This window comes from Metarhizium acridum (assembly GCF_019434415.1).
Source record: "Metarhizium acridum strain ARSEF 324 chromosome Unknown scaffold_574, whole genome shotgun sequence".
Lineage (NCBI taxonomy): Eukaryota > Fungi > Ascomycota > Sordariomycetes > Hypocreales > Clavicipitaceae > Metarhizium > Metarhizium acridum.
The window spans coordinates 1,380,992-1,405,384 of NW_027094044.1; the positions used below are offsets into that span (position 1 = coordinate 1,380,992).

Below are 24,393 nucleotides of genomic sequence, written 5' to 3' on the forward strand. Positions count from 1 at the left end.
GGCGTTCATGTGTCCATGTGAGAGGATTCCAAAAGATGCCCTTTTTCTAATAATCTGTATACTCGCGACACCATGACCCAATATGCCTTGTACCATTAGTTGTCACAATCAGTCGCATCCTTGAAATTCATCTCATTGGCCATTCTACTCCTCCTTTTGCAATCTATATAACGAGGCAATGCCATGCCTATGGTCTAATTTTTTTTCAATCAAACAATTAAGGAGAGTCGTTAAATCATAAAGACCTAATCCACCGACGCAATGCATATCGCCATGCTTTAATAAATCATTCGCACAATTCAAAATACGATCAGTAAACAGATGTGGAAAAAAACAAATGTTTAAATCAGTAACATGCCAACTGCGAGCGCCCCAGCAGCAATGACGGGCGTGAAATGACCATGAGCTTTGGGCGCATGATTCTGCAACTGGGGCCCGCCGTTGGAAGTAGACTTATCCGTAGGCACAATGGCCACCCAAGAAGTAGATGTTACGGTGAGAGCACCACCGTCGGGTAAGGTAGTAGTATAGGTTTGTCGTACAGGGCTGGTTGTGGCGACTCGGCCAGTCGTGATAGTCTTCTGGATCTTGCTCGAAGTAGAGGCAGCTTCCGAAGAAGATGATGCTTCTGATCAAACGGTCAGCAACTTTACAGCAACTCAACGCAAGTGAATCAAATCAAAAAGTAGGTATCCTGGTCTGCGAGCGTTGAAAGATGTGGTGATTTGTGGATGGCTAAAAAAATCATGGGCTATTTGCATGGACACCCACCCGTAGATATAGCAGGCACTGAAGACTTGGGAGTCTCCCGTGGAGCTGGAGGCACCGACAGTTAGACACTGGAACTATTCACTCAATTTTCGGTAACTGATATACAAATGTGAGGCGTGATTAGGGGAATGGGAGCTTTGTAAATTTGACCTGGTGGACGAGATTGGGGACTAAAGGACAGTGCTGGTAGCATAACCCACTGGAAGAATGACCGGTAAACCTGCTGGACGACACGGTGGATAATGCTATGGACGAGCTGGTGGAAGAGAAAGAGGAAGAGAAAGAGGAAGAGAAAGAGGAGAGATCATCTTTCGGCAACCTACTGGAAGAGGACACTGGAGTTGCACTAGAGGAAGAAGATTCGGAGACAGTCTCATGTCTCGTGGAGGACGTACCGGAGGGAGTGGATTCAGGCGCTTGGGAGGTAGTTGAAGTGCTTGCGGGAGTTGGACTCGGGAAAGTAGAGCTTGTCGGACTGGCCGGTGATGTTATGGATGGAGAAGGAGTTGATGTATCGGGAGTGCTGGTAGGAGACGGGATGGAGGAGTGACTAATGGTCGACGAAGGGGCGGGTGTCGTAGATTCGTCTAAAATTCCCGTTATTAGTCTGAAATATCCCCCTTACTCATGTGTCGAAAGAACTGTACTTACGGCTAGAAGAAATTGGGGTTGCAGATGTGGTGGGTGTCGTCGGCTGTTCTTGTCCAGTGCCAGATTCGCTCTTCTCCGTCGGTGCTCCAGGTGTAGTCGCATTGGTGACAGAAGCATCAGCACGCTTTTCCAGGAAGGAACGAGCGGCTTTCGTGTGAATATTCTCGTTGGCACGGGTCCATCCCATACAAGATGAAGGAAAGGAGGGGTCTTTAGCCAGAGCTACCCCAAATCCAAGGAGCACGCTCAGCATCACGATGATAACCATCCGCCTATGTGAGGACATCTTTCGGGACTCGTTGGGTTCCGGTTGACAATATGTTGGTCCGGTCCGAGACTGTTCGAGTCCAGTTGGGATGAATGGAATCTTCTCCTGTTCGTGTGTCCTCAGTAGTCCTGTCTCTAGTTGGGCGTCGCCATATTCTTTCAAACACATAGGAGCCATTGGGAGAAAAAGATTTGGGACTAAAGGATGTTATGTAGTCGATGCACTACATGTACCATCTGGAGAAGAAATAGAGTTCCAGAGACAGCAAGGTACACCCGGCTTCCGTAAAAAGCAACGCACACTTCCTTTGAAACCAACAAGAGTAAAAAGAATAGTGCCAAGTAGAGTGATTGGATGGGGGAGGCGGCGTTCAATGTACAACAACGGAGCTATGTTTACACCCCTCCTGGTATCCGGTGGTAGAAATATAAGCGGAGATCTGATGGGGTGTGAAATCGTAAACTGGGACCGCCCCGAAAATTCTTTGAAGGCTGAGGAATCCGGTGTATACTTGTCGACGAGGACCGATGAAACAAGCAGTTCGGCTGACCTCGCCACTGTATGCAGAGCTAATGCTACTCGGGTAGAGAGAGGAACTCAAAAGGAAGCAAGCCAGTGCGATCCAGCCGCCAGACAGCAAGAGAGGCAGTGGAGAGTATTTTGTGTCGATGTGATGTGATGATTATGCAATCTGGGCTTTTTCTCAAGCGGAGCAGAAATATCGAGCCAAACCCGCGTCGAGTTTGTAGTATCTTGCATCCGTTTCCGCTCCAGTCTCCAGTCTCCCGTGGTCCAAGACCAGCAAGTAAGAATGACGAAATAGTGATCTGGCAGAGTGGAGGCAGAATGGCCTACATGCGCTTCATGCAGAACACATCCAGTGGAGCTTGTCAGTATGAGAGTTGTATTATTGTACGGCGTGTGATGAATTCCCGGTGACACACAGGAGATCAGAGCGACATCAGCCTTTCGGCCTTTGGGGGCAGTGCGGCCGTGATAATATTGAAAGAATGATCAAGAGGCAACGGGATGTCGAAGCCGGCTCCCGCCACGGCAGACCGAGATGGAGGGGAGGGTGTGCAAGTTGCGTGTTGTCGTTCGGACTTGTTCCAGTCAGTGATAGTCCAGACTAGTCATACAAAACGGATGAATACTCGGCCTAACACGGCGCCGATAGAGTAAAAGGCCCTAAGCCAAAACGGAAGTTTCCCACAGCGGGCAGTTGAGAGCACGAGGCACGAGAGATGATGGTTGGTGGTCAGGGACTATAGCAGGAAATCCTGGATAAATAAACTACACATGGCAGCTGAATATGGTTCGGCATCGTCGTCTTCCCAACGACTTGGCCGGCCATCCGCGCCTAACTCTGACACACAGTCACAGTGCTGCACGCCCCTGCACGCCCGCCACCCCGGAGTGGACGGTGCAGATACGCACTCGGGACAGGCTCTCCTCTCGAGTCTAGTCCATCGTGCTGGCGCGGCTCAGCAGCCCATAGCAGGGATATGTCAATTGATACGTAGCTTGGATTGTGCTGGCACGGCTCATGCGCTAGCGGCTGTGCCCTTGTTCTTTCTTTGCCTCCACTCGAGATAGCAATTGGCTTGGCTGGCGGATCGCACATTCAGGTCCACAGGTCCTACGGACAGGGGCAGCGTTCGGGCAAGACGCCACCCAATTGGTGCAGACGCCGTTCGCATGGCTCGTTGGACGGGGCACACGAAGCTTGCCCTGGGTGGTCCTTCAGGTCCCCTCTCGTGCATGGGTGCTGCTTTTTGGAAGCCTCAAAATTGCGAGGGCTGGAAATCTTGGCTGGCATCCAGTGGTAATGTTGGCTTCACCACAGCTTCTTCCATGTCGGACGAGACGTAGTTTTGTCATCCATCAGCAGTCGGCAGACAACCATCGCGGTATCGACAACATTTGAAGTCGTTCTTTCGCAGCAATGGACTGAACTTGATGTCGAGATTGGCCACTTCTGTCCTCCAGGCTTCCCAGTGACATCACCGCCAAGCATATGGCTGGGCTTGCACCCATGCATGCTTCGGAGAAGACTTCTCAGCAACAGGCCAGGCTGGGCCTCTCGCCTTGCAAACGGGGGCCGAAACTCGTATTGTGTCCCGCACTGGTGATACGCAGATACGAACAGTCAACCATGACGAACCGGCTAAGAAAGCCAAAACAGCTTGTCGGTGTCTGAGTGTTTGGCTGCACTGCCGCCTCCGTCTTCACCCAATGGCCCTGAGCACCAAAATGCATCAATTGTCTGGTCTTGTTTCACCCCCGAGCGTCGCCGACATTAGACGCGGTCTTGATCTGCTGTTTATGGGAAAACTCGCACCAACGAATGCAACACTTTTGATTACTCTCGTTTGTCTCTTTTTCCTTGTAGTCGCTCCCTGCTGAACTAGTCGCAATGATATCTGGTCATACAAAAGACTTTTGGTCCACATACTACCGGGAGTACTCGCACCAGGTCTCCTGCTGCCAAGGTCATCTCGATAATAGTATTCGTATTGCCGTAATATGCGCCTACTCCCTTGTCAAAAAGGGCAAATACCGGCATTCAGCCTCCAGCGATGGTGTTGGAGTGTAGTAAACGACTGGTTCCCCCACCGGATTCCCTTCCGAGCCCGCCTTGATTGTGAGACCTGTCAATAAGTTGGTTCCCACAAGAGAGGGCTTACTTGCTCGTAAAACAGAACTACCAAAGCTGATATCCCATCAGAGGCATATTCTGACCGTGTGCGGTCAGATCTCGTGCCCTCCATATTTATCCTCGAGTTTGATGTGTGCCATTGACTGAGTTCACCTAGCAACGGATGCTTCGACTTGTGGAATATCCCTAGTATACGAGTATCAGTGACTTGAGGTCTCGCATACGATTTACCCTTTTTAGCCTCTCGTTCTGATGGGTATTTGTTCATATTGTATTTCTCGTACTTCTCACCAACCCGATATCTCCTAAGCGAGGTACGGAGTAATAGTTTCCACTGCAAAATCCGTACGTATAGGGAGGCTGGGGAATTGACGAGGGTGAACTCCGTATGCCTCGATCCATCCTGCAGGCCTAAAGCTGAGTAACGGCATCTATGTACATATTACTAGTACTACTCCGTACAAATGTGCTGAATCGGGAGCCGGAGTGGCGGGTTCTTCGAGGTGGAGGTTGGCCGCCTCCCGCTCGTACCCACGCGTGAGGAGAAAGAATTTCTGCAACGCGTCAGCCTAGAACATCGGAAGCCGGGACCTCCTGCGAAGTCTGTCTATAGTCAGGACGGTTAGTTAGCATGATTCTGCGTCAGAATCTTATTTTTAGATACGGAGTACTGCCGCGCAAAAGTGGCTTCTGATGTGGCTTTCAAGGAACTCCCCCTCGGGGGGCGTCTGGTGATATGAAGCCTTAACCAGGCAATTTGATGGAAATCTTACCCTACTTCATAGCGCGAGAGGTTCCAAACTACCTACCTAGGTAGGTATGACAGACAAGAGAAGAAACTTTGGGTCTTTTTTTAATGAAGTGTAAAGTATCTTTAAAGCAGGCTTCAAAAGAAGTTGGGAAGGTGCGATCCCGGGTCCTTCCTGGTTGTGATGTAACTACCCACCAAGGCACATAGCAGATACCAACCCACTTGACCACCTGGGCGGGTGCTCGTGGATGCTGTTCTGTACAGTGACCTCGTAAGTCTTCCGCTGGTTTGGAATTTGTGCATGCGTTATTTCTATCGAAGCGGCACATACTGACGTACCTACCACAATAAGGCAGCGATCATATTACTGCTACGACACGCAGACTCTGAATCTGGTGTGACCAACTCGAGACAGCCAGGCTACCCTAGACCTTGTACCCTCGACACAATGTGGTGGTGCCAAGGGTTACTCTGTATCTATCATGTCTTTGCATGAATACAGAAAAATAAACCAATGTTGGTGCAATCCGAGATTGTTTAAATATTTACATAATCTGCTGCACTACTTCCGGTATTATTTGTCGGTCGCTCTCACGTGATGCTCAGCGAGTGAGGGGCATGGTCTGTCAAGACTGACTGACCGCAGTTCCTCAAGTCCCAAAGTTCCACACTTCCACGTCGAGCCATCTCATTTATGGAGTGCCCAGGTACGAAAGCGCACAGCTTGGCAGATTGCATGTGACTGCAATGCTCTATTCCCCCAACCCAGCTTCACCAAAACAACATTTAAATCTCGTCCCATGTTGTTTGGCCTTCGACAATCTGAAGCGACCCCGATGAAGGAGACTGTTTCTTGTTGAGCCCCATCATCCTCGGCCTTGATTCGTATCATCCCTAGCTACCTGCATAGGCAGGTCGTCTGTCGCTCGAAACCCTAATTGTTGGGTCAGCTCTCCAGCCGCGATCAATGATTTCCCTCGAGCGACTCGATTTGCCGACCTTGTCAAATGTCACAGAACTTCAACTCGGCTTCGCTGGCGCCTTTTGATCCAGAGCAGCATGACGCGCTGCGCGCACTGAACCGCTCTCCCCATCCATATCACCACCAGAGCTCGGAGCTGCCGCATCCATCGGAGCGCTTTGCAACGCACGATGTGTCTCGTGGTGGTGGTAACGACGGGACACGCCCATCGCCGACGAGTCTTCTGGCCTTCTTGAAAGAATCTTCGCCTGGAAGTGACAGCGGCACCGAAGCCGATGACGAACACTTCCTCAAGGGTCTTCCGGCACCAAAGTCCAAGCTGCACAAAGGACTAAGAGACTATGACGAGCCCACATCAGGTTTTGCGACACCTGCACCGTCCCCGGCTGCCCTGGATGACGACAATATCCAGGCCATAGCGCAGAAATTACGTCCGAAGGTGGGACAGCGTAAGAAGCGCTGGCTCGACGTTTTGCGACGAAATAGGGCTCTGGTGCGAAGGCTTACTGAGGTGAGCATTGTTGCATTGCTGGGACTCATGGTTATGACGAGTAGCCACGTCTCGCCATTATTTCGCGTCTGGAGAAAAGGTACGCATGTACGCTTCCTATATTGGCGATTTTGATTAACAACCCACAGATTTTGAATTATTGAGTCTATTGTACCTCACCTTGTTGGGTTTATATCCCTTAAGGGTTCTGGCATGGGGCATTCGAACAAGGCGACAATCGAAATGGATCCCACTCCGAATACCAACCAATTTTGATCCTGCCCCCTTACTATACCCTCCTGCAATAACCACCTTTGTTTGTTTACTGGTTGCTCGAAACAATCCGGGGACAATTTTACCTAGTATGATCTTAAGCATCAGCTCCTTACCACAGGCCCTGATACCGAAGCTTGACATTGACACATCATACGACACCCTTCATTGGGCATTGTCATGCCTGCCTCTGGTCTGGGGACCTGCATTGGATTCATCCAGATTTGACCCAACATACGCATTCTTGTCTGGAGAAGCACTTGTCTTATTATATCCTGTTCACCAGACGCTGTGCATTGTCTTGCACTACCTAACAACAACTAGCCTCTTGACCGCCGAACTTCAGCTACTATCTATCGCATTAATCAATGTGCTTATTTTGTCTGCATCACCTCAGGCGAAGATTCTCAAGGGACTTTTATGGGGCGGCGGTCTCGCTGTGCTTGTATTTTGCGGACCTGTCATTAGATGGGGCATTGCGCTGGCGCGAGTGCCCGAATGGCGATTTAGACGACTGTCAAGTTCACAAAAGCATCGGCTCTGGAAAGAGTTTCGCAGGCTCTTGTCTTGGCACCGGATTAAAAATGATATGGTAAGGTCTGTATGCGAAGATAGCCCCTCCGAGACGACATCATCGGCCGATGAGGAGGATGATATTCCAATTTTCCGAGGCCCACTACGAGTCCAAACCCTTGGACCCAATCTCGATATCAGGAACACAGCACAATCTGTTGGCACTTCTGGCGTCACCTCATCTAACGACATCAGCGGCGGCATCTCACGACGACATACCATGCCACATCCTGATAAGTTACGGAAGAGCGCTGCACATACTCCTTCTGGGAGACGAAAGCGGGCTATATCGCTTTCACTTCGGCCCTATATCAAACTGACACAAGGGCAAGCTCTCGTACGTAAATGGGCTTATGCAGCCTATGTGTACACATCCATTATCGGAATCATATTAGTCGGCGTGCGAACCTATGTCGAGCAGTTTGCGCTGAATGGGTACGAACCAATAGGCTGGGCTCTGGGGTACATGTTTGGAAATTTACCCTGGTTCAGATTCCAAGTTGTTAGTGCTAATCTTGAGCGATGGGTCTGCCTCCCAGCGATCTCCGGGGCCAAAGAATGTCATTCCGGTTGGGTCCAACATCTTCGTCATGATGCTTTTGGCGAGGCCAATACTCGCCTCATCCTGAGCGCCTATTGGCTTACCATTCTCGTCTTTGGCCTAGTTATTGTATTCAAACTCAAGGAGACCTACGAAGTCGATACCAGGCGCAAGGTGTTTCATTTTATGATGGTGGGGATGTTTCTCCCAGCCGTATACGTCGACCCAGCATATGCTGGTCTCGCATTATCCATTATCCTCGCCATATTCTTGATCCTCGATCTCCTCCGCGCTAGTCAACTTCCGCCGCTATCCAAACCCATTGCTTCATTTCTGGCACCTTACGTCGACGGCAGAGACTTCCGTGGTCCCGTTGTTATCTCTCATATCTTCCTCCTCATCGGTTGCGCAATCCCCCTTTGGCTGGCGCTGGCTTCACTCTCCCGCACGGGATCAGGCTGCTTATCAGGCTGGGAAGTACCAAGCCGAGATGTCAGCATGGTATCCGGTGTTGTATGCGTTGGTCTCGGTGATGCCGCAGCTTCACTTATTGGTCGTCGTTATGGACACCGTAAGTGGCTCTGGGGTGGGGGAAAGAGTCTCGAAGGGAGCCTTGCTTTCGCCGTTGCCGTGTTTGCAGGTCTAGCGGCAGCAGGGGTGTGGCTACGTGTTGGAGGATGGCCGATGACAGACGAACCGGTTGGGTGGTATGTCAGTGTGAGGAATGCGGGTATCTGTGCGACGATGGGGAGTCTCACTGAGGCGGTTTTGACGGGGGGTAATGATAATGTGATTGTGCCGGTTGTTCTGTGGACATGCGTAAAAAGTCTTGGCATATGAAAGCATTGAAAAAGAAAAGAATACATCATAGACTTAGCTAGATGGCCATGTCCTCGTGATGGGGATAGTACATATAATTGACGATGACACGACTCACGTTCAACATTGTAAATGACATCCAGTTGATGTAATTTGAATTTTATCGCCTGTTGTAGGTTTCATGACATGCAACTGCAATACGTCCCATCATGACATCAAATCCTCCAAGATTGCCTCAAGCTCATCCTTTTGAAAGGGTACACTTAGCAGTTCCGTGCCCAGCGCATCCTTCCGACTCGTAATCATTTGATGGTCATGGAATCTATAACCCATTAGCAGCCACAAACAAATCCAGATGAGGACCAAGGAAACAACCCACTCTTTCAACAACGTCCGGAATGCCATTTCCGAACTGCAAATAAACTCCTCCACCGCCTTATTATACACCATTCTATACTCCACGCCCGCTGCTTCGTCCACCATATTCCCCTCCTCCTCCATCGCAATAAGCACCTCGCCAACGAGTAGTTGGAACAGGTTCTTCGCATTCTCCGGCAAGCTCTTCAACACGAATGCCACGCCTTCTCTGCCGTTGACGCGACGGGCCTTGCGACCTAGGAGTTCGTGAACCTCGTCAATGACGTCTAGTTCTACCGTGAATGGCGCAAAGGTGGTGCAGTCGTGGAAGACAAAGTTGAATGCGGAGCGGACGCCAATGTCCCAGAGAAGAGAGAAGTCGGGCGTGTCTGCGGAACAAACGAGATTGATTTGGGGATGGGCGGCCAGCTGGGATAGGATGGCTTGTGTGCCTGGTTTGCGGAGGGGCGCTGCGTCGATGGAGTTGACCAAGACGGTGAGTATGAGATTGGTGTTGGATAACTGGGATGAAATGATTTGGACTGTGGCGGCTGGTGTAGAAGTGGGTATCTTTTGTGAAGGGTCGATGGCTGAGCCTATGCATGTTAGGACTTCTCGCATGGTGGTTGTGTGCGCGTAGCCGTTGACGATGACGATTTGTCGAGCTTTTTTGCCGCGGTGATTAGCGTGCAAGTATTTGGCGAGTTTTTGTAGCAGTGCTCTTTTCGATCCGAATCCGTATAGGCATATGCTATAGCCTTGGGAGAGTTCGAATGCCCACTGCGGGAAGGATTCGACATGAAGGTTTTCCAGATACTTGATGTCGTCGGCGTGACGGTCCTTGTGTTGGTGCAGCACGTTGAAGTATTCGTCGTGTGAGAGTAGTGAGAGTGATCCCAATGTATTATCGGATGTTTTTGGCCGTCCGGGTTTATTATGTACAAAGTAGAGCTCGTGGGGGGGTAGATCTCGTGGTGGTGTGGGAGACTTTACTCTCTTGCGTCTGGTCCTTCGGGTTTTTGACGGCGTGACATTTCCTGAATTGTCGTCGTTCAATCCACCAGTCAAAAAATCGGCGTGGTCACCAGGGTCCTCAGCGTCGCTGTCTTCATATATCTCTCGCACGAGAACTTCGTCGTCGTCCTCTTCGTCATCGTCATCGTCATCACCAAAAACGTTCTCTATGAGGGCCCTGGCACTCTTCTTTCGTGCTGATCGATCAGCCGCTTGTCTTCCAGGTGTTGCCGATTCAGTTTCACGATTCTTCACGGGCGTTGCAAAGATTGACTTGGCGGGTGTCTTGGACGGTGTGCTGGCTTGCGATTGTGACTTGGGGGGGCGTCCTCTGCGTTTCGGAGTCGCCTTGGGAACCTCGGCGACATCTATTGACGGGGAGGCTTTATCTGTGGCGCCGACTTGAGTTTCCTCGTCAAAATCTTCTGTTTCGCTGTCGTCTACAGATGATGACTTGACGTTGAGAATTTCCTGGGTCGAGACTCGTCCTCGTTTCGAAGGTGTAGCCTTCCCGTCGAGGTCCATAGTGCTGACAGATCGCTTTCGTATGGAATGTTTCTCGCTTCCTAGAGGAGAATCCTCGGCCACGGATTGACTCCTAGGCATGACGACGACGTCTGCTCCAGCGAGGCGCGAACATGGATGCAGATGCGATAGCTCGGGACTCGGGACCTATCGTCGCAAAGCCGATCTAGAACGCGTCAAGCTTAATTAGCTTTGGCCCAGTGAAGCTCCCCTGCATGTGCCGTTCAGTATGTACTCTGCTGTGGTGGGGCCACCACATCGGTCCACATGCATGGAATCCCCCCTGCATTCAATGTCCTGAGTGAGCCGCCTCACTTGGATGCAGCTTTCCACCTCTCAAAAAATACCAACAGGGACTGTGTCGCGTTCACAGCCTGCTCAGGCTCGGTCATTTGCTCAAAGTTGCCGCCGGGATGAACCTGAATCTTTCAGCTTCACTCAACGCCACACGGCTGCTATTCAAGCCTAGCATATGCCTGCCACACCACACCGTTTCAACATTCAACGATCTGCCGATCCCTCTAGACAAGGGATTGAGAAGCAATGGCTACAAGTCCGACATCAGAGCTGTAGTTCTCGACAAAGATGACTGCTTTGCTTATCCAGATGCCAAGGAGGTCTATGAACCATACAAGGTAACTCACCCAACATTGCCAAGCTGTCGTGCCATTGTTTAAACCATCACAGAAGCGCTTTGACTCCCTCAAAGAGGCATATCCAGGCCGCCAGCTTTTGGTGGTATCCAACACCTCCGGCGCCACCAGTTGGGACAAAGACCTGAAGCAAGCTGCCGAGGTTGAAAGGGGCACCGGCGTTCACGTACTACCCCACGCTGTGAAGAAGCCGGGATGCGGATCCGAGATCCTGGAATACTTTAGGCAGCACCCAGAAACCGGGGTGACGGACCCCTCGCATATTGCCGTCGTTGGAGATAGATTGACAACAGACATGATGCTGGCGAATATGATGGGTAGCTGGGGCTTCTGGATAAAGGATGGCGTAGTGCCTATGCAACAAAAGAGCATTGTAGGTGTCCCTACTTGTGTCTGCTTTCACAAAGCTTGCTAATGTTTCCACTGCACAGTTTTCCAGAATGGAACGCAACCTTGCCGTGTTCCTTGCTGATTATAGAGGTCTTCAGCCTCCACGACCTCACGGCGGGGTCGGTGGACTCTAAAGTTGAACGTTTAACTCATGTTCAAAGTGAATAAGATTCGGACGTTGGATGTTCAACTTGGCTCCAGGGTTCTTTTTGGGCATCGTCTTCGCAAGACAGGTTCTCTCCCAAATTAATGCAATGACACCTAAGCGAGACCTGGATTGTTCAATCATTGTGCGATCGAATTTGCCATCGTGTTCGTTTTTGGCTAGGAGTATATAACCCTCGTGGACGGCCCATCTTCCTTCCCATGTCTCTGTTGTCGCAACCATAAGACCGGCGTTGATGTTCCCGATCCCTGAGATTATTAGCTACTTCATCCAAATTTCTCCACAACATGGGCCTCCAGAGACCCTGGGCATTTGAAGAAGAATTCTTCTTCAGGGCGGTGCTCATACCGATGATGTATCGTGGCTCTGGCCCTCCTCAGAGGGTAATGACTTGGGAACGATGTTTGGAAGAAATGATACAAGAGTTTGGGAATGAATACCGAACTTACACTGAACGTTGCATAAGTATGTATTGCTGGTCCTATTTTATGTTATGCCTGCAAATGTGGAATATAGCATGCCATTGGCATGATGTGAAGGCGCAATATAACGGGTCATACGGCGAGGAAGAATTAGCCGAAAAAGTTTTTGGGGGGGGGGGGGAAGACAAAAAAAAAAAAAATTAAACGTATAGGACTAAAATATGCAACGCTGAGCAGACGAACAACAACGCGAGGCAAAGGAACGCCGAGAAGAGATACGACGCCGGGCAAGGAGACCGTTGCCGGATTCGCGGCCCCGGGGACGAGGATAGTGGGCTCCTTGTATGCGGATGCTTGAAGCCTAGATATCTGATATCGGGCAATACAAGAACAGGTTTACATTGGAGTACGGTTTCAGATGTGACCATGAGCATTTATTTGCCATTCAAGAGATTATACGTCATGGGCGATTTTGGCCGCCAGATCAGGATTCAGGATTTAGGCTAACAGTTAGGGGTGGAGTGAGTTGGGTGTTACGATCGAGGTCATATTACTAGGTGACGGCATAAAAAAGGTCGACAAATTATAATGTTATTACCAGAGCGCAGATCAAAATCAGCTATCCTTCAATGAATTTGAAACTCATTTTTATATTTCGACAGCAACGATTAATACCTTGGCTAGCAAAGCGTTGATTCTAATGCTGCGTTTGTCAGACCCTACCTTGGTTACATTTCTGGTGGTCGTACTTGGAAAATGGAGTAGCAGCGGTTGGGCGCAGTCGTATAGCAATTTATACCTGCCAAATAAATTTCGTCAAGGGGGCTACTATGAGCTGTGGTGTTGCCGCCCTGCTGTTTCTGTATAGCTTCGCAGGCGATATGTAGCGCCGCATCTCGGTCGGCGGGGCCGATCCATCGCCGAAGGCGGTAGGAACAGGCAGAAATATTTCTGCATCCTTGCGACTAGGAGCCGCTACGAATCCACCACATCGGGCTTGTTTGCGGCAGAGTGAATACTTGTCATACATCACCATGAATTTCCCAGGAGGCTCATCTGGCGCCGGCGCACCCACGCCCGGTTTTGGCCCTCAAGACCCGGGCGTCAAAGCCGTACGCATTCTCTCACCCCAGACTCCTTGCGACCTCTCCGCTAACCTCGACAGGTTCAATCCGCTATGGAATCATGCTACGGCAAATCCATCATGTCAGGAGTCATGGGATTCGGCATGGGTGGTCTTTTCGGCATGTTCATGGCCTCTGTATGTCGCTCTTTGTTTCCCCCCGTACCCTCGATCCCCCCCCCCCCCAACCTCCTCCTGACCTTCGATAGATGTCCTACGACACGCCGTTCGGCACACCCGTCACCAACAGCGCCGGCCAAAACATCTCTTCTCTGCCCCTCCGCCAACAACTCAAGCACGGCTTCAAAGACATGGGCACCCGCTCCTTCTCGATGGCCAAGAACTTCGGCAAGGTCGGCGCGCTTTTTTCCGGAATAGAATGCGGCATCGAGGGTCTGCGGGCTAAGAACGATCTTGCGAATGGCGTCGCGGCAGGCTGCTTGACGGGCGGTATTCTGGCCAAGAATGCTGGTCCGCAGGCCATGGCTGGCGGGTGCGTTGCGTTTGCGGCATTTAGCGCCGCCATTGATGCTTGGATGAGACAGCCAAAGGAGGAGTAAGCCCTCAGAGCAAAATGGCTCGTGGGCAGAGATGATCGAATGGTGCTTTGTGTACGAGAACGGGTGGGAATATTGCTTGGATCCCGGTTAGAGCATACACGGCGTTGATTTTGGAGGCTCATCTCCGCTTTTGAGTACCCCGGTACTCGACAAACATTCTAGTTGCTGTTCGGAGTTAGCCAGATGGTTTTGTATATACTTGTATAATACCCGCTGCCAGGGCAGCCATAGACCGCAGTCACAATCACAGTCATATTTGGACGTAGACAACATGTCAGCTAATTACTGATTACCATTTATACGAATCTCAGATCTCCACAGCGCCGTCCTTTTATCCCACCTTCATCTCATTTACAACTTCCATCCAAGAACAGACTCACGTCGACTGATAGACTTCGAACGAGCCAAACTCCCAAAACGCCGTCTTGAATGAGTCGGGCTTGTTGGCAACGACCTCCTTGCAGGTACCAGGGCCTAGATATGCGATTCATTAGCCTTGCGGTATCTTTTAAAGGTTAAAAAAAGGAGCAGTGACCACCAACATCCAGCTTTGTCCCAGCTTCCATAGACCAAATCTCCACATAGGTCAATGTTCACAATAATGGAATTATTCTTAAAATGAGACCCGATGTCGCAATCCGTGCTCGGAAAATCCGCAGCGGCAGTCCCCCAAGTCGAAGGATTGGGCTTCTTGCCCGAAATATCACTCGGGACGGCGCTCCTAGCAAACTGCCACATGCGAATGCCAGCGCTCCTCCATTCGACGGCCATGACGGTGCCGCCGGCATCGTTGAGCTTGGGCCCAAAGGTAGAAGGGCTCTCCTTGACAGCACAGCCGGCGTTACTGTTGGCGCTGTGGTCGCAGTTTTCCTGGTCCGTCTCGCCCGTCTGCTTGCGCTTCACGCCCATGGAGCAGCCGCCCGTGGTGTGGAGCGTCATGGCGTTTCCGGCGGTCCCCTGGTTGATGGCCTCCATGATGTCGATTTCGCCGTGGTCGGGCCAGTTTGACGGGTCGGTGAGCCAGAGGGCCGGCCAGGCGCCGCAGGCGTAGGGGGTGTGCTTGATGTCGAAGATGAAGAGGCCGCTGTTGTACGTCTTCTTGGACTCGAGGCGCACGGAGAAGCGGCCGGTTGAGGCGTCGGGGTTGGAGCCGGGTCCTACGGCGGTGTCGACGCGGAGCACGGCCGAGTTCTGCGTGGCATAGGTGAGGTTCTGAGGAATAGTTAGTAGTGGTGGTGATGGTTGGTGTCGGGAGCCGAGGGCGACTTACACGGTTGACGGCATCTGCTCGCGGGACGTAGTGTACCAAGCCGTGGGCTGTGGGAGTTTAGCACCGGCTGATTGATAGTAAGTCAAGCTGTATGATGAAGAGAAACTTACCCGGGTCATAGCCACTAAAGTAATTAAACTGGTCAAAGAAGCTCTGGCCGCCATCTGAATACCGTCAGCTCAACCACCCGCTCCACTTCACCTCCAGGACAATAAATACCACTCACAGGTATCTTGCAAATTATACGTGAGCGGTGAATAATCCGGGTAGGCATTCTTCTTGGTCAAGGTAACGGCAACGGCAATAATAACGACCACGATTATCACCACAACCGCGACGACGGCTATCCAAATCTTTCGCGTCCAGTATCTCCAAATCTTTCGCGTCCAGTATCGCGGGTTCCACCACGGCCGACTCGTTGCCACGGGGTGGCCAAGACCGTTGTTCCTTGTGAAGCGGATATCTTCGTACTGTGGGGCGATTTCCCCAGACGTCACCCTCTCGTGGTATTTTGTAGAATTCATCGCCGGGTCGAATTGCTTTGGCTTCAAACTGCAATCTTTTTGGAACCTGGCGGTGAGATGTACGGCTTCTTTTTTTCGTTTTGGCCCAGGCACAAGACGGGGGTGTAAGTGTACAACAAAGGTTGGAAGTGGCGCAGCAATAGTAAAGCCGACTTATTTTCCCTCTCTTTTTTTATCAAAAACAGGTGTGAAATTAAGAGGGGGGGTCACAGAAAGGAATCCCTGCTGGCGAATTAGAGGTACCTGTCGACCACACGTCTTGCGGTTGTGTTCCAACGAGGAAATAGCCGGGAGCGGATCATGGGATGCAAGCATGTGTTGGGGACAGGCACATATTTACGAGCACCTTGAAAACATACATCAGGTGTTATTACAATAGAATGCTTCCCCCTCGAAACATACAGCCCGGTTCCAGACACAGTGTAGGCGTGATGGTAGATACTAGTCGACACTATCTCCAACACGGCAAGTTTGGACAAGATGTGCGAGACTTGCAAGAAAAGGGATTGATCTTCAGACATTGCCAGTGCCCAAGTGGTAAGTACCGGACGGAACGCGCGTCGCATAGCCCGAACGACAAAGGCACGTCAATCTTGTCACCCTGCATTTGGACAAACCCAATGTTTCCACTCTTTCACCAACAACATGTGTGAGTGTCCGGATTAGCACCATCGTTGGTGGAGCGAGGGAACTAAAAAAGGCTGAGAAAGGGCACAACACGGGATGGCGGCACACCATTTCGAGCCCTGCGCCTCGTTCGGACCACTGGGGCCCCCCTGATGATCAGAAGCTTGTTGGTTTCAATTAGCATCTATCAGTTATGCCCTTGTGAGCGGATGTGTCGGCGGATCGAAACCATGTGGGATCGAGCTGTTGGTGGCGTTTGTGTCGGACCGTTGACGGTGAGCGGGAGGGGGAACGAGTGCAATTGGCCAGGGGGAATCTAGAGTGGCTTGTGGCTTTGGGTCTCGTATTTGTGTGTGTGAATGTTGATTCCCCCCTGATTCCGTCGGTTCCATCTAAGCCGTCTTTGTGGACAATGCTGGTAGATGCAAGCTGGCGACTGCCTTTGCCCTCCCATTGATTAAATGGGCCGTCTACCCTGCGGATAGGTAACTAACTATGGGCCGGTCAACAAAGGCTTCCATCAAACCAGGGAACATGACCAAGAATCACCGTCTGTCGTGTCTGCTGCGACCTCGGCTCGGATTTGCAAGTGCATAATCTCATCTTCTCGTTGTTATGGCCTCTTATTGACTGGCATCATGGCTGGGCTTGGTTTTGCAAACGCTCTGGGATTAGTTGAGAGGAAGAGCGAAGCTCTAGAGAGAAGTCATGGAAATGCTTTGCAATACGTCCCATGAGCTGGAGCAAATGCGAAGTGTTGGCACCTGGAAGTTACGAGTGCCGTCTGCCAAATAACTAAGCTGCCAGCTGGCCAGTCAAATATACCATGATAGGACCAGTTGAAATCTGTACAAACCCTGGGCTTTTGTTTGTGCGCTTTCATCATCTGGGCACATCGGCACATCCCAAAAGGGGCACATCTTTGCACTACGAAACAAAACGCAGACGACGATGAAGACTTTAAAGAGTAGTCTACAACAAGAGGTTTTTATTTTTATGGGGAGTTTGCGTACGCCGAAAGACCCAATGAGCACCAGTTCATTGCTCATTCGACCCAACATCATCAGTACGTAACATCAACACTCTCCGCGTGCCGACATTTGGTCAATATGGTAAAGCTCCTACGACCACTGTGAGACACTGGCTGTTCAAGAAGAAAAGGCTACCGGACATGTCAGGTAGGTTCCGCGAGACGGAAAGACCCGTGGTAACAACTTCTTATACCTACGTAAAAGACTTGACAACTCTGAGCCAAAACCCCCGGTGCATTCACAAACTCACTCTGTAAACGCATGAGAGGCGCCACATATATTCATCGGCTCAATTATCTCCCTTATACAAGTTGTTCTGAATATTCAAGTACTCGTGGGCAGGCATGTTCATCCAGCTAACGTCCTCAAACTCACTGTGTCATTCCCCCGTCCAAGCTCTGTTCAATCCTTTTTCTACAGCTTCTAAATCTTTCATATTAGGGACCCAGCGTCTATTGACGATTTTCACCACTGGACCCGACATCTTGTCCAGTGACTCTAGACAAACATCATCCACCAAGAAGCAAAAGTGATATTGCGCGCCCCCGTGGTATAGGTGATTATTTCCACCTCCTGCATCAAATCCAATAAACTCCTATCTGGAGCATGTTGTCCCTGGAGTAAATCACGCCGCAGCTTCTCCACCGCCCAAATGTTAAAAGGTCGTGGACCTAATCAGGGATTGCGCTGTCAAACTGCGACTGGCCATTCATCACCACCAGCCGGCGTGGCATATGCAGATGCTCCTCGTTTTCCGTTCTAGCAAGGGATTCTTTTACATCCTCGCTAATCAGGGAGAGTATACGCTCCATGCTGCATTCTCGTCGTACGAAACGCGGTACACAGCCAGACCCCAAGGCGTAATAGACTTAAGGAACTCGCAACTTTGTGCATCCTTGATCGAACTCAACTGCAGAGACATCTTGCTCTCCAGCTCGGCGGAACACCCCTCGAGAAGAGACTCGTCGATAGGATAGGCCTTCATGACCGCAACGCAAACCTCTCTGACGGTCAAATTCCTTGATGTCGCTCATGGCTTTTTTTTTTCATCGCGTCAAGGTATGCTTGTGCGCGCGCACGATCGACGCTGGTAAGTGGCCTCGCAGCCGTTACATAGCGTACTTGCAGAAGTGTGTTTGTCCTCCTGCGAGCTGCGTTACAGCGATGCAGCTGTGCTGACGTTGCAAAGACTATTCAACCTAGCCAGGTTTTGGCACCATATGAAAGCGTAATTACACGAAATCATCTTCTGGACTCATCCAAAAAGCCCCAACATGTTAACGACAAGACGTTCGAATAGCAAGCGGTTCAAACCCAACGTCCTGACATCGCCCATCCGCACGATACTCCCCGTCAACTTGAAAAGCAGCGCATTCCTTGCTCGAAACCTCAACCAAGGCAGCCTGACCCTGCGAGCAGGCAATCTTTTCGCTTAATCTGATGCTCTTTCCGGGGTATTCCCCCAGGTTGACGCAGTAGCCACGTGTCGCCGTGGCCGTTAAGAATGCTCGCCCGGGACAACCTGGCCGCAGCCACTCTTCAAAACTGACCGAGCTCGCTGTTGCGACTCCGTAGAAGGCGTAGACGGCAAGATTTTGGAGCTGGAAATAATATTTTATTGGCGCGTCAAGAGTAGTCTTCTTGTTGGTCTACATACCTTCATAGTTCTGGATGACGTTTAGGACTATATTTAACTGGGATACTCAAGTAATTTAGCAGTAGCAATAATTGTTCCGTCGTTTGAAAATGAAACTCTTTATATATATTTAGCCGGAACTTTTGTCCTGGACCTACCGTCTGTCGGCTCCTGGCGACGGCAGCGGAAAGGACCGTGGAACATTGAATGGATGAGAATTAGCTGCAGGCCAGCCAGCAGGTTGTCTATAAAATCCATCAATCGCATGCCTGGGCAAAGCGGAGTGCAGAAAGACCCCATGGTTGATGGAACCGTCACCGATCGTGTCAGAATTTAGCATCGTGGCCCCGGTGCTTCATCCCGTCAGGGCAGAGTGCAAGCAGTCACGCATTACGTGCATGGTTCCAAGGTGAAACAGAGGCTATCGTGTATCCGTCATTACGTGTGTAACACCGCACTTAGTTACATGCAGCATTCCACCTGTTCACCGGAAGGTCTAGTTGTGGCCGTGGCAGATATAGCAAACACCTCAACCGTGAAGCCCTCTCAAGGAGAATTTACCGCATTGCACATCAAGAAAACGGCGGCACCTCAAAAGGCGAGAAGCAGAACTACTTACCACAAGGAATGAAACGCCGAACGCAAGGTTTCCATAAAATTACAGTCACGAATATCTTACAAGCCGTCCATCCCCCGCACCAAGATGCTACTCAACCACATCAAACGTCTTCATTACACCCACAGCGCAGCAAACCCAGGCGCCCAGATCCGTCGTCAACAGTCTCACCATGTTGTACCACAGCCACTGCTTCTGCATATCCACGTTCCGGTTCCCCGGCTCCGCGAACTTTCTCTCCTTGGACCTGCCTCCCTCATCGTCGAGTATGTACTTGATGGCCGGCGCCACAAACGGCACATAGACCAAGTGGCCGACGGCCAATGCTGCCGTGGCCACATACCAGGGCCACGCACCCTTCTTCTGCAGCAGCGTCTTGTGATAGACGACGGCCCCGATGGAAGTCCATGTCGTTACGCCCAGGAGGGAAGCGACTTGTGTGAGACCCCGGGGGAACAACACGCGCCAGTAGCTGGGGAGAATGGTGTTGATGCGGTCACTGACTTCCGGGCTGGTGAAGATGCTCAAGAAGGCATTTTGGTCCCAGGCGAAGAGGAGGGAGCATGTGGATGAGACGAAAGGGGCGAGGAGCAGCGCCTTTTGCGGGTTGAAGAATGCTCCCGATGCCATGCTGGCTAATGGCACCCGGATGAGGATGATGAGAAGCACCGAGAGTGTGAGAAGTAAAGGAGGCCTGGCTGTTTTTGATATAGTCAAGAGATGTTGAAGCTGAGCCGAGGACTAACGTCGCCTGAGGTTTGCAAGTTTGCACAGAATGCCATCAGATAGATGATCAGGCCATGAGCTTGAGCCAAAGAGGCGGCGGCCGAAGTGGGGAGCGGAAGCAAAAGCGACAGTCAGGATCAGGGTCCAAACAAGGGCTCTCTGTAGGGATAACCGTCGCCCCACTCCCGTCACCCAGGTCAACAGCATGCGTATCTCTTGTACGTATGAAAACAGCAACAAAGCACAACGCATTATTGCCCGAGAAAACAACCAGACTTATTATTGATATCTCTTTAAAACCTTGCACCGCTCTTGATTCCCACTTGGACCGCCTGGCCATTATGCAATTCCACAATGTACAATACATCCACAACGCCGTCAACGCCAACGCAGCATGGCGCTTAATCATCCTCGTCCTCGACCCTCGGCCGCTTTGACTGCCGCTCTTCGTCATTTAACCCGTATCCCCTCTTTGACGACGAATTCTGGTCAACCTCGGACAGAAACTTGTCCACGTTGAATGGGTCGGCAGTTTCTTTTTCGAATTGCACTGGTCCTTCACGGGCCTGCGTATTTGTTAGCCTGGTGTCACCACGAGAGCTCCAGCTTGACGGCAAAAGCCTGCCTACCTCTACATCAGCCGCTCCCTTAAAGGTGCCCTTGCCAAGTGCCTCTCCAAATCGACTAGTCTTTTGAATCTTGGCCATCTCCTTATCGCCCGCTTCAGGATCGTCATCGTCCATGTTTGCCCGCGGTCGGTAGATGCTGCTGATTGCATCCTGGGCTGCAAACAGTGGCTTGTCGTAGTGATTATCCTCGTTAAATCCGCTATCAAATCCGCTCGACTGATTAAATAGTCGCGAGTCGTACATTGTCTCCTTGGACTGCGTCGGCTTGGCCAACCCCAGAGCAATCTTTTCTGAAATATCTCGGTTTTGTTCCCTTGCCATGACCTGGATACGCCGTTCAGCACCCATGCGGTTCTGTCGCAGCTTCCTCTCTTCTTCCTTCCGCTTCTCTCGTCGAGCCTTCTCTCGCTCCCGTATCTCAGAATCCTCGCTGTCGGATGCCGAGTCGGTTCTGCTGTAACTTCCCGATCGTGACCTGGAGTCTCTTGAATCGGGTGAATGCCTGCGACCGCCCGCACCGCCCGCACGCTCCTCTCGAGCCTTTTGGGCCAGCGCCCGCAGATTTTCGTCCTTTTGTGCCTTCTCCTTTTCCGCCAGCCTCTGTTGCATCAGCGCACGCTGTTGAACCTCTTCTCGTGCATGTCTTTCAGCCATCTTTACTGCCTCCGCAAATTGAGCGTGTTTGTCATTGATGCTAATGTCCTGCAAGCCACGGCCATCCGCAGCCAGGCGCTTATCTAGGGGCACTGTGAAGCCCTTTGGGTTCTTCCAGTTGGAGACTGCGGGGGGAATCTTCCACATTTCCTGGTCCTGGGCTGTGAGTTTTCGAGGTGGTGAATGCATGACGGGCGGGGGTGGTGACGGTGGTCCACGAGGAATCTTTTTATGCTTGAACTTGGGAGGTTCCATCGGGTCTCGCTGTCGCTCTACAATCTTCATGATTCGGGTTTCTTTCTGCGAGTCGTCTCCCATCTGACTGGCAGGTGTATATCGTACAAAGGTCGGGTCGTTTCTGTTCCCAACATTTATGTTCTTGGGTCTCTGTGCCGCAACAGCGCCACTGATGAGGGCTGCGAGCGCATTCTTGGTCCTCTCGGTCGTGGCTGCAACAGACTCCTTGTCGGGGCGGGACAGATCAATCTTCTCGGCATCAACACGCTGTCTTAAAGGAATCAAGTCCTTGAACGACGTGTGGATAATTCGATCATGGCTGTGTCCTCGTCGGGCGATCGCATCGGATTTGGATTTGTATTTTACAAGGGCGTCCATTGTTGTGTTGTCATGTGCGATGTGTGGATTGTTGTTGGGTTGTTGCGGCGTGGGCCGTGTGGTGAGGTGTTGGTGTTTTGTCGTTTTGTACTCCGTACTGAAATCAGTGGCGTCGCAATAACGTTGTTCCAGTCTTGCATGGCTCCCTACCATCTCTTAATGTCTACCGAGGTACCTAGATAGTTTCAGTTATTACAAAAAAAAAGAAAGAAAGAAAAAAGTTATCAGTATATTCTTATCCTATTTTAAATAAATTTTTCTTCAATAATGCGATGGTTTGGACCGAAGCCCGACCTTCTTTTGAACGAAGTCGCTGTTCAATTCGAGCACATATACTCCGTACCCTTTTACCGCTGCTGTAAATTAGGTCGGGATTAATCATATGATAAGAATGGGCTTATTAAATGGCAAATATAATAAGTAAATGAACTTATTTTTGATTGAATATAAAAAATTCATATCACTTACTTTCTATATATTTGCGTAGTTCATGACACGTGCGAGTCGCGAAACATCTGCTTGCCTGTTTGCCCCCTTCCTCGATTGCAGGTCGGAATCCCAACGTTCACTCGTATGATGATATAGCTTATCACAACCCAGATTGGGTCATACTCACTTGGTAACAAGCAGCTCATAAAACGGGAAAACTAGCAGACAAGGGGATAGATTCAATATTTATTGTTATTACACAGCTTACATTGATTGCTATTTCTCGCACTTGTCATGCAGTTTATAACACACTCATGCAGTTGCCGTTCCGCTCACCCCGTCAGTTCCGACACACGTCAAAGCCGGCTCGTAACACAGGTGATGAGCCCCAGCCACAAAGGATGCTTGTTAGCTAGGACCTTGTGTTATGGTGGAATGAAGAATATGCATTTACGATACATGCCAGCCAAAGGTCGAATAATGCAGTCATGCAATGTTCGCCGCAATTCGGTCAATTTAAATGTTTGACCATTTCTACTCCGCTGGTTTTCACAATGACCGCCAGGTTCTATGCTCATTACTATACATATCGTACCAATGTCGGCCACCCGTTCCCTTTTCCCTTTTGCCCACGTGCGCCCTCGTGACATGCTAACCAAGATAAATAAAATCAAATTAAACGTAGCCCTTACGCGCGCCCTGGAAGAAGAACCTAACGACGAACACCTGCAAAGCGCCCATGCAAACAATTAGGCCAATTTGAATGACGCTAAAGTTGACAATTCGCTTCTCTGTACTGCTAACAGTAGAAAAGTTGCGGTTCTCACGGGTGCGGAAGTATTTTTGGTTTCGTGAAATGGTGGACAGCTGGCTGGATATCTTGAAGATGGAGTCCTCGAGGACAGAGGTCTGTTCGGGGGATGTGCCTTGCTTGGAAGGCAGCTGAGCAGTTCGGGCTTCATTTTCAACCTGTGTTGTGTTGTGTTGTTAGTCTACCTTGGACAGCGCTTGGCTTCATATGGGTCCGTACCGAAATCTCGAAATCGACGTATTTCTCGGCAAAGGTGCTCATCTCGTTGTTGAAGCAGAAAGAGTATTCGCCAGCGTGTTGAGCGGTGAAGACGAAATCGCCCTGTCGCTCCTTTTCGCCTTGCAAAATCATCTTGGCATTGGGACCCTCGACAATGTAGTCGACATCGAATGAGCCGCCAGATTGGACCTGCGTGGTATACAGTAAGCGCACACTCTTGTGGCAGCGTCGCACGGCGGGTGTGACAGGGGTCATACCGCAAAGTAGAATGCAATTTTTTCGTTATCCTTTTTGGTCTCCGTATAGAAGCATGCTTTTTCGTTGGCGTCGAGCTTGTAGGTCAGAGCCGTGGCGGCAACATTGGTCGCCAGGCAGGCAATAAGGCCTGCTCCTAGTGTCGACAATCTCATGATGGCGTCGGATTCGGGATTGTCGCGTCCAACCGAGAGGGCAAGTCGAATCGCAACAAGGGGCGAGGGTTTGTCTTGTAAATTGTAGCACGTTCCTAGCCCTGCTGTGGTGATGAAATGCACCGTGTAGAGCAAAGGGGCCACGACGTCGCTTCGGGCGCGGATTTTCACAAGGACCGACCCCTGAAGGTACCCGACCTCCGCCAGG

The 24,393-nt window shown here is 50.7% G+C and overlaps 9 protein-coding genes across 10 annotated transcripts; 3 read left to right on the plus strand and 6 right to left on the minus strand.

Moving 5' to 3' along the window:
- Positions 1–341: 341 nt before the first annotated feature.
- Positions 342–1,867, minus strand: J3458_020824 (uncharacterized protein; the record flags this gene model as incomplete). The annotated part of the gene is made up of 4 exons (XM_066122262.1): positions 342–628; positions 772–816; positions 1,095–1,358; positions 1,423–1,867. 4 exons carry the CDS (start codon positions 1,865–1,867, stop codon positions 342–344), a joined length of 1,041 nt encoding a protein of 346 aa, XP_065972891.1.
- A 3,836-nt stretch (positions 1,868–5,703) lies between these two features.
- SEC59_2 (dolichol kinase) lies at positions 5,704–8,799 on the plus strand (the record flags this gene model as incomplete). Its single annotated transcript, XM_066122263.1, has 2 exons — positions 5,704–6,680; positions 7,243–8,799. Exons 1-2 carry the CDS (start codon positions 6,108–6,110, stop codon positions 8,797–8,799), a joined length of 2,130 nt encoding a protein of 709 aa, XP_065972892.1. The 5' UTR covers positions 5,704–6,107.
- A 186-nt stretch (positions 8,800–8,985) lies between these two features.
- ORC2_2 (Origin recognition complex subunit 2) lies at positions 8,986–10,755 on the minus strand (the record flags this gene model as incomplete). The annotated part of the gene is made up of 2 exons (XM_066122264.1): positions 8,986–9,100; positions 9,158–10,755. 2 exons carry the CDS (start codon positions 10,753–10,755, stop codon positions 8,986–8,988), a joined length of 1,713 nt encoding a protein of 570 aa, XP_065972893.1.
- A 234-nt stretch (positions 10,756–10,989) lies between these two features.
- Positions 10,990–12,947, plus strand: J3458_020827 (uncharacterized protein). The gene is made up of 3 exons (XM_007817087.2): positions 10,990–11,309; positions 11,362–11,700; positions 11,759–12,947. The coding sequence occupies exons 1-3, from the start codon at positions 11,088–11,090 to the stop codon at positions 11,849–11,851; spliced, it is 654 nt and encodes a 217-aa protein (XP_007815278.2). The 5' UTR covers positions 10,990–11,087; the 3' UTR covers positions 11,852–12,947.
- Positions 12,948–13,316: 369 nt separating this feature from the next.
- Positions 13,317–14,236, plus strand: TIM22_2 (Mitochondrial import inner membrane translocase subunit tim22). The gene is made up of 3 exons (XM_007817088.2): positions 13,317–13,417; positions 13,471–13,566; positions 13,638–14,236. Exons 1-3 carry the CDS (start codon positions 13,340–13,342, stop codon positions 13,986–13,988), a joined length of 525 nt encoding a protein of 174 aa, XP_007815279.2. The 5' UTR covers positions 13,317–13,339; the 3' UTR covers positions 13,989–14,236.
- A 16-nt stretch (positions 14,237–14,252) lies between these two features.
- On the minus strand, positions 14,253–16,379 carry J3458_020829 (uncharacterized protein). 2 transcript variants are annotated; one of them, XM_007817089.2, is made up of 5 exons: positions 15,485–16,379; positions 15,369–15,422; positions 15,259–15,305; positions 14,531–15,200; positions 14,253–14,462 (listed from the first exon to the last, which is right to left on the minus strand). In XM_007817089.2, exons 1-5 carry the CDS (start codon positions 15,780–15,782, stop codon positions 14,365–14,367), a joined length of 1,167 nt encoding a protein of 388 aa, XP_007815280.2. In that variant the 5' UTR covers positions 15,783–16,379; the 3' UTR covers positions 14,253–14,364. The 2 variants fall into 2 exon arrangements, with proteins under 2 accessions (XP_007815280.2, XP_065972894.1); XM_066122265.1 differs by having other exon boundaries at positions 14,262–15,200; positions 15,485–16,042.
- A 3,403-nt stretch (positions 16,380–19,782) lies between these two features.
- On the minus strand, positions 19,783–20,322 carry J3458_020830 (uncharacterized protein; the record flags this gene model as incomplete). Its single annotated transcript, XM_007817090.2, has 1 exon — positions 19,783–20,322. The coding sequence occupies one exon, from the start codon at positions 20,320–20,322 to the stop codon at positions 19,783–19,785; it is 540 nt and encodes a 179-aa protein (XP_007815281.2).
- A 497-nt stretch (positions 20,323–20,819) lies between these two features.
- Positions 20,820–22,316, minus strand: PRP45_3 (mRNA splicing protein; the record flags this gene model as incomplete). Its single annotated transcript, XM_066122266.1, has 2 exons — positions 20,820–20,984; positions 21,048–22,316. 2 exons carry the CDS (start codon positions 22,314–22,316, stop codon positions 20,820–20,822), a joined length of 1,434 nt encoding a protein of 477 aa, XP_065972895.1.
- A 692-nt stretch (positions 22,317–23,008) lies between these two features.
- Positions 23,009–24,297, minus strand: J3458_020832 (uncharacterized protein). Its single transcript, XM_007817092.2, has 3 exons — positions 24,033–24,297; positions 23,776–23,964; positions 23,009–23,714 (listed from the first exon to the last, which is right to left on the minus strand). The coding sequence occupies exons 1-3, from the start codon at positions 24,183–24,185 to the stop codon at positions 23,421–23,423; spliced, it is 636 nt and encodes a 211-aa protein (XP_007815283.1). The 5' UTR covers positions 24,186–24,297; the 3' UTR covers positions 23,009–23,420.
- Positions 24,298–24,393: the final 96 nt, after the last annotated feature.